We start from the raw sequence: 9,246 nt of genomic DNA on the forward strand, positions 1-9,246 counted from the left end.
CTCTCTCTCTCTCTCTCTCTCTCTCTCTCTCTCTCTCTCTCTCTCGTCCAGTACATGGCAGGATATGTTATGTGATTTGAATTTGTATTCCAGACGCAGAGAGTTAAATCCATATAATCTCCTTTCACATTTAACACACACACAGTCTCTCCGCCCTGGTAATCGCACCACCGTGGAGGGCCTCTTTCCCACTCCCCTGGCGTGTGTGTATATGTGTGGTTGGGTTAGATCAGGGCCAGGGAAGGGTTAAGTGGGGGGGGTCACAGTGCGCGTGCTGGGGGGGGGGGGGGGTCACTGTGTGCGTGCTGGGGGGGTCAGTGATGAGGGGAGTGAGGAGAGGTGACAGTGTGAGTGTGTACACGTGCCTGTGTGCATGTGTGTGTGAATGTGTATGTGAGGTCCCTCTCCTATCCAAAATGGAGCAGTTTCTCTGTGTCTAAAAGGTGTAATTTAGGTTGAGTGCAATATATTCTGTATCATGTGCCATATAAAAACACAACTCTCTGCTCATGTTCTGAGAGACAGACCATTTCAGCACCATGGACAGGGCCACACTGGCTTTTCAGTCTCACATTTACATTTGAGTCATTTAGCAGACACTCTTATCCAGAGCAATTAAGGATAAGTGCCTTGCTCATGGGCACATTGACAGATTTTTCACCTAGTCAGCTGGGGGATTCGAACCAGCGAGCATTCGTTTACTGGCTCAAAGCTCTTAACAACTAAGCTACATGTATATTTTCACAAAATATACAACATATTTGAAAAATTGTTAAGAAATTAATCCTTGAATCATCATTGAGCATCCCTGTAATCTTGTTTAAAAAACGAAAGACATTCCACAACTGAACAACACCGAACCCATACTGTGATGTCATAAAAAATGGCGCCCGCGGAGTGACATCAAAACAAATCGGAGGCATGCCCACATTGAACTAAAGGGGAAAGAAAGCAAACAGGCCACATTGGCTGAGGCGGCTCTTGTGCAGCTGTCCTATTGGTGAATCCAGGTCAGTCACTTGAGCACGGTACAACACAGAGAGGGCAGTACAGTGGTGGACTGAACTCCCATTATGCTGCACAGATTGTGGCCTGCAGCAGAAAGGCCCATAATAAAGATGGCCATGTATATAATCTGCCAGTCGGGGTCTGGGGGGGGGAGCCAGGACGACGTCCCGCCACAGACTAACAGGGGCTGTCAACACAACCATTAGAAAGAAGAGAGAGACCAAAGAAAGAGAAGAAAAAAACACCCCAACCCAACAGTGGATATAGAAGCCCAGTGCCCAATCCCAAATCAAGCCCCTGAGAGATGGATGAATGTAAACAAGATGGCAGAAAATCCACTAAAACCTTCCAGAGGGCTACATGAGACGATACAATGTTGCCTTCACCAGGAGGAAGTCAAGACATGCCTGGGGACAGCGGTAGAGCTTTCTAAGCAAACAGCCGGAGGCAGGGCTTTCTCCTATAGAGCTCCATTTTTATGGAATGGTCTGCCGACCCGTGTGAGAGACGCAGACTCGGTCTCAACCTTTAAGTCTTTACTAAAGACTCATCTCTTCAGTGGGTCCTATGATTGAGTGTAGTCTAGGAGCCCAGGAGGGTGAAGGTGAACGGAAAGGCACTGGAGCGACGGATCTCCCTTGCTGTCTTTGCCTGGCCGGTTCCCCTCTCTCCACTGGTGTTCTCTGCCTCTAACCCTATTACAGGGGCTGAGTCACTGGCTTATACTGGTGCTCTTCCATGCCGTCCCTAGGAGGGGTGCGTCACTTGAGAGGGTTGAGTCACTGACGTGGTCTTCCTGTCTGGGTTGGCGCCCCCCCTTGGGTTGTAACATGGCGGAGATCTTTGTGGGCTATACTCGGCCTTGTCGCAGGATGGTAAGTTGGTGGTTGAAGATATCCCTCTAGTGGTGTGAAGGCTATGCTTTGGCAAAGTGAGTGGGGTCATATCCTGCCTGTTTGGCCCTATCCGGGGGTTTCATCGGATGGGGCCACAGTGTTTCCTGACCCCTCCTGTCTCAGCCTCCAGTATTTATGCTGTAGTATTTTATGTGTCGGGGGGCTAGGGTCAGTCTGTTATATCTTGAGTATTTATCTTGTCTTATCCGGTGTCCTGTGTGAATTTAAGTATGCTCTCTCTAATTCTCTCTTTCTTTCTTTCTCTCTTTCTTTCTTTCTCTCTCTCGGAGGACCTGAGCCCTAGGACCATGCCTCAGGACTACCTGGCATGATGACTCCTTGTTGTCCCCAGTCTACCTGGCCGTGCTGCTGCTCCAGTTTCAACTGTTCTGCCTGCGGCTATGGAACCCTGACCCGTTCACTATGTTCACATTTCAACATCTTGGCCATGTTCTGTTACAATCTCCACCCGGCACAGCCAGAAGAGGACTGGCCACCCTTCATAGCCTGGTTCCTCTCTAGGTTTCTTCCTAGGTTCTGGCCTTTCTAGGGAGTTTTTCCTAGCCACCGTGCTTCTACACCTGCATTGCTTGCTGTTTGGGGTTTTAGGCTGGGTTTCTGTACAGCACTTTGATATATCAGCTGATGTAAGAAGGGCTATATAAATAAATTTGATTTGATTAGAGGGCTAGATTTGGGATTTGGATTAAAAGAGGGCATAAGGATCCCACGCGGGGCTTTGGGGTCTGAGGATTTGAGCAAGGGGCCAGTCTTTACCCAATTCAACAGGGAGTAATGGTGGAAATAAGGAGAGGAGAGAGGACTGAAATAACCGAAATTCTCCCTTTCTTTGTTCTGAGAAGTCTACCCCAACGTGTAAGTCTCAGTTCTTCCATGCCCTCAGGCTGCCCGCCCTTTTCCCTGGCATGGGCAGGAAGGGAGCAGAGGAGGAGAGGAGCGAGGGAGGGAGCTAGGCGCACTCATCCATTTTGGAAGCATATTTTCCCTTTCCTTCTTCAAGCCTGAATGCGTTGCTTACAACGGGAGAAGGTCATTGTGATTTGGGTGAGTTACCTAAAACACCGCTCCTTTTGGGCGAAGCCTCTTCACTCTGTCTCCTGCTCTTGTTCTGTTGCTGTGACACATTTGACTCAAGCCTCTCCTCCCTCCAAACACACATCTGCATATTTCCTTTCCCCCCCCTTTTGCGGGCAGTATGAAAATGGCGTATGAATATGTATGCCACTGAGACAGGGATATTGCCTATGGTGAACGGCTATGCATAATGCAGCTCTTTCTGTCTCATCCACACACACACACACACACACAATCGTCTCTGAGATTCATACCATCCCATGCACACAGGTCAATAAATCTCTCTCACACACACACACACACAATAACATGCGCTCAAGTATACACGTACACATTCTCAGAGGCCAGAATGCGTTCCTATTATGGGTCTGATGAATCATACTGAATACAATACTTAACATGTTCAGGCAACATAACACTAACGTCATTGCGGTCAGTTACAACACCGCGACAACGTAGTAGTGAGGTCTGACAGCCCATTACAGGAAAGCATGAAGTAATTATAGTTATATTATTATGAATGCTATTTCATACCCATTTTGCGTACAAAGACAGCGAAAAAGGATAATGCATTGGCATAACGCTGAAATGACCTCGCCGTACGCATGCATGCGCGCGTGCACGCACGCACGCACACACACACACACCACAAACAACCCCCTTCTCCATATTATGCCGTGTCAGTGGAATATTAGGATCCATTTCAGCATTTGATGAGCCACACTCTCCCTCTTTAAAGGAAAGATGTTCACAGTTGTGAAGTGAGTGTCAGATGTTTGGGGTGTGATTTAATCCTCTACCCTTCCTTCTCACTGAGTCCGAGATAACGGGAGCGGCAGTAAGCGAGATAGCTAGAGAAAAGAGGGAAGCAAAGGAGGGAAAAGAAGAGCTGTCACGGTAAAGCAGATTAGCCCTACACGTGACCCACCTCCTCTCCTCTCCCTCTCTCTTCTCTTCTCCTCTCCTCTCCTCTCCTCTCCTCTCCTCTCCTCTCCTCTCCTCTCCTCTCCTCTCCTCTCCTCTCCCTCTCTCTTCTCCTCTCCTCTCCTCTCCTCTCCTCTCATCTCCTCTCCTCTCCTCTCCTCTCCTGGTACAACAGATCTTGTGAAAGTGGAGATGGCTGTCAAGTCAGAAAAGATGCCCCACTCAACAACAGGTGAGAGAATACCTGTTGAGTTATCAAACTCAATTGGACAATCTGTGTGAATTAGGTCAAATCATTTTTTACTTAATAAACTGGGTGTTCATTTGTGTTCATATGTATTGTATTTGTATTTTTTTTTAAAGGCATTGGTAAGATACCCATTGGAAGGGTAGAGGAGTGAAGCGGCATTTCTCTGTTTTCCCCCATATGGTCAAGTTACATTAGGCCTAAATGATGCATGCAGGTGAGGAACAGCCTCCGTGGCTTTTCTGTTCACCGGCCAAGTCACCAGCACAAACACTCCGCGGTAAAAAATAAAATAAAAAAACAGTCGTTGCTTGCCAGAGCGAGACGAGGGGATGCGAGTTAACACGAGAGTGTGGTATTATTGTGGCCGTGCCGCTCAGAGACACATCACAAGTTCATAGGTAAGGTGCTATTTAGGAGAAGAGACGGTAGAGAGATCGAATAGTAAGAGACTTAGAGATCGAATAGTAAGTATGACTGTCGCTCTCGCAATTACATTCAGCGAGAGAGAGAGAGAGAGAGAGAGAGAGAGAGAGAGAGAGAGAGAGAGAGAGAGAGAGAGAGAGAGAGAGAGAGAGGGGGGGGGGGGTTACAGGGAACTTGTTGCGGGATAACTCTTGTCCAAGGAGAGGACAGAATAGGTCGAGTCGATATCATTGGAATCAACGTGAGAGACTTAATTTTAAAGTTTATGATCAAATGAATATGGCGTCAAGACAATTTGAAAGCAAAAATACCGTACTGGCACACGTGGCGAGGTAGTGGCCTTTCACCAGGACGCAGACGCAACGCATCTAGACGCAGTCAGTGGTGTACATGAATTCGAGGCAGTCTATTTCTGAATCTGACTCATAAAACAATTACTACAAGCCCATGCTGCCCTCTCACCTCTCAGTTTGTGTGCCTTTCATTTGATTCCAAAATTATAATGCCGTGTCCGCCCGACCAGGCCTTGGTTGTAAGTCAGACGAGTGCCATAACGGTTGACAAAAGACGTTATGAGGAGAGCAGAGAGCAACACGCCGTTGTCAGAACTATCTGGCCCAGATTATGGAAACAAAGGGCTATCCCATCAAACATATCACAAAAGAGGAGGGAGAAGTGCAGTCCTCTAGTCAATGAACGGATTTACTTTTGTAAATAAGTTGCAAATCAGGCTTTAGTTTCAGTTCAAACTGACGCCTACTAATTACACAGCTGGAAAGGGATGCTGATTTGGGTAAACAGGAAGAGAAACCAATTTTGCACATTTCATCCGGTAAAGGGACTAAGTAGAGAGAAAGACGTGTGTAAGGGGGACATTACAGAGATGATAAATTGCCTCAAAATGCAGCCTAAAGAATGCAATTATATATTTTGCATAACAAAATGCTTACACATCACAAATGAATAAACACTGATAGGCCGAATTATAATAATAATTATTATTATTTTTACAATGATAATATTCATAATAATATAGGTGTATTGGTTTCACATTTTAATTTAGGCAAATGTTCAGAAAATCGGGTTCCGTCAAGATAATATCGCTGCCCCCACGTATACCACATTGCATATTTTGATGAATGCTCATCCCCCCACCAGTCATTGAGTCGTAGTTATGTTCCCATCAGGTGAGGGAAACGAAATATACATGCCTAAAAACCAACTGCTTAGATGTGTCAACTAATCTATGTATATCCTACATTAATTCTATCGTTCCTATCAATTGAAAATGTACAGTCATTCAGTATTCGTTTTATATATTGGAGGCCTGTCAGGCTGAACTGGATAACACCGGAATCAGCAGTGAATTGATAAAATAACTATAGTATCTCTCCCTCATTATTTTACACACCGTAGTCTTGATCAGAATATTTGGGTGATTTGAATTTGTGTTAGCTATAATAAGGACAAAACATTAGGCTTTAAATATCGCAAATTGATATGAACATTATTAAATTGATGCATTGCAACAAATATGTACAATCATTGCCATCACCAATAGGCCTGACTGTTTCCGGTGAATAGATGGCACGGATAGCATCTTTCCCCGCTGATTTGTTTTGTGTCTCATCACATTTACATAAAATGACAAGCGGGACCAGATCATGACAAAGAAGAATGACCCCCCGCCCCACACACACACACACACACACACACGCACCCAGTTTCAAACCAGGGGTTGGGGAGTACTGGTATGGACGAGACGCATCAATTATGGGACATCTGGTTATTCATATTGCACACAAATGACTAATTAGCCTCCTGAAAACCAACGACAAGGAAAATGTATATTTCTGAGAATATCAAATTATACAAGGATGTATGGAAGAGATATTCATCAAATGAAGCACAGGATGTTGTGTGCCATTCCACAAAAGTGACAACCTTTATGGAGGCGCGGCCCGACTCAGGAAAATACGCAGTCCTAATGCATATGCATGTAAGATAATTGGCTAACATTTTTCTCTGATCAAATATTTTCTTCTAAATTAAAACGCACATTAAATCAGATAGTATGTAAATATAAAATTGATTGTTGCCAAAAAATTAACGAATAAAGGAAAAAAACTATGCTGAATGGAAGTTCGTTTTCGACTGCGTTATCTCCATCTCTTCCCTCTCCACTCTTTCCGCTACACTGCCTAGCTGCAACCCCCAACCCTCCCTCCTTCCTTTCACCACACACACACACACACACACACACACACGCACACACACACACACACACACACACACACACACACGTCTTGTTCAGTCACGAGACGAGGCGATGTGCAGTACATAATCTAAAAAGACCCTGTAATCCAATTAAATACAACAAAAACACCACAAAAAGCCCTCGTCACAACAGCAGCAGCACCACGCACACGCACCACACCATCCCGGACTGTTGGCCTGCAAAGATATAGGCCATGTCTTTCTAATGTCTGAAAGGGCATCCACTCATGAAAACACGGAATGAACAGAATAGAGTTAGGGCCTATCTGCATGTGATCCTAAGACTGATTACCTTTTAGACAATTATTTACGCATTTATTAATTTATTATTTATGTATATGTATTTATTTGATCTTGGGGTTATGACTGAATTTGATCGACTGGATTATGTTCAAATTGGTGAAATGGTTGACAAGCGTTCAATCTGAAGCGATTGTTCAATCAAAAAACATATTCAAGTTTCCTCTCGATCTGCAGTATTTTTCCATGCAAACCCAATCAGTATGTAGAATCTGGGGCCATAGAAAATGGAGGAGGCATAATTAGACTACCGATAATAACAATTGAGTGTGTCTGCTTGCGCTGACCCGTGTCATTGTAGAAAGTGAAGCAAATTGCCAACTGCGTAAAATCCCAGCGTTCAATATCCTCAGCATCGGTTTACACATCTCTTATAAAATGTTTTGTGGCCCTCATTGTCTTTGAACACTCACACACGCACACACACACACACGCACACTAAAAGGCACGCTCTTCAACAGACATGCACTAATTTGGTGCGCCAAAGAATCCATATTAGCAAATGACACATACGCCCGACACCTTCTGTTATCTGTTATGGGACAGAGGAAAGAGAGCAAACAAATGTACACTTGAATGCCCCGCTACTTTTCTGATAAACATCCTACAGCTCAAAGACCCAGTTGGAGTTCTTAGCAGCTTGTAGCTCGCAGTCTTTGCGTCCGCATCTCTTCCTCTCTTAATGTCTCCATATTCATCACAACTCGACATGTTCATGAATGCCAAATGTTATCTCTCCCATCTTTAACTGCCACGGACAGCGGTTAAGGGGAATATGGACCACACTGCCAATATGTATGTTCCTTCTCAAGTAGTGTAAACACGTGTAATTATGCAGCTGCATAATGCGTCCTTGGATTGATCAAGACACCTGACAGAAGGGATGGTGGCTGAAAAGTCATTCTTATTGTCATCCTCCATTCTAAGTGTGGTTAAACCGATTATTCCCATCCAACTCAAGATGTTTTATCCAAGTAAAGATAGGCCATTGACCTTAACTGACAAGAAGGAATTTAAAGTGACGACTTTTGTAAATGAGCAAATTTCAACCTAACCTCATTTATTGTAGCGCAAATAAACACAAATAGCCTATATGCGCCCCAACTTCAACACTGGATTGGAGAGAGCAATAGTGTGAATGTCTTTCACGTACCTTCTTGTAAAGAGTACAGCAGGAATAAAGTTACCAGCCACATGCCATAAATAGCAGGTATATTTCTCAGGAATGTTGTGCAATCCCGACGAGTGCACGGCGCAGCGTTCGGCCAAGCGAGGCTCCGTGCTGGAGTGGTGACGATGCTCACCGGCGATCTCTCCAGCCCTAGTCCCAGACTCGCAAACTCCGAGGAACGGACACTGATCTGGTCCCGCCTCCCGTACCCTCCCATAACCGGGACCGTCATCCGAGGAGAGGGGCCCTCCCCCGCTATTGTAATGATGCGCCGTGATGGAGAAGTGAGGCAGTGCGTCTATTGTACGAGGACCACACGCACGGAATATGGAGCTGTTCTCTTTGCGCGGATGGGAGGGGTGGTTTGTGTACGTGTCTGGAGCGGTGGGGCTGGGCTTGTTTATGGGGGGTCAGGTGTATGGTGTCTTGAGGTGTGATATAACAGGTGACTGGAGAGAATCAGCTTCGGTCCGTTAAGCTCTTTCTTTGTTAAGGTCCATGGACGCGCGCACCTGTGGACTTTTGCCGCGCTACCATCTTCACCTCGCGCACAAAGGAGCTCCCTTATTCAGTGACTGTATTAGCTTGGCACAATGGTATAGATACATTTACGTTCGGTCTACTTTATAGGTGTTCTTATTTTTTTGTTATTGTGGCTTGGGTAGCCTAGTACATGCAAGATTGAGAGGCAATTTTGTTCAGTCAGATAAATATGACGATCAAAGATCTCGCTATTTCTATCTCAATCCCTCTGGCACAGATGCGGTTGCCACACACGGCTCAGCGCGTCCATGGAGACTGTGCGCAACATTTTTCTGCCGCCCGCCCGCCCGCACTCCAAACAAACACATGCACGCAATATACATTCAGTTAATGTTTTATTACCATAGTAAAAATAACAT

General features: G+C 45.3%; 1 protein-coding gene across 1 annotated transcript in view; it reads right to left on the minus strand.

Annotated features, from left to right (window-relative positions):
- LOC139382362 (cell adhesion molecule DSCAML1-like) overlaps positions 1 to 8,576 on the minus strand; it is a 193,911-nt gene extending 185,335 nt beyond the window's left edge. Inside the window, exon 1 of the mRNA XM_071126356.1 lies at positions 8,327 to 8,576. Coding sequence (XP_070982457.1) covers positions 8,327 to 8,576 — 250 coding nt within the window. The remainder of the gene's footprint in view (positions 1 to 8,326) is intronic.
- Positions 8,577 to 9,246: the final 670 nt, after the last annotated feature.

Source organism: Oncorhynchus clarkii, chromosome 24 (assembly GCF_045791955.1).
Source record: "Oncorhynchus clarkii lewisi isolate Uvic-CL-2024 chromosome 24, UVic_Ocla_1.0, whole genome shotgun sequence".
NCBI classification, from domain to species: Eukaryota; Metazoa; Chordata; class Actinopteri; order Salmoniformes; family Salmonidae; genus Oncorhynchus; species Oncorhynchus clarkii.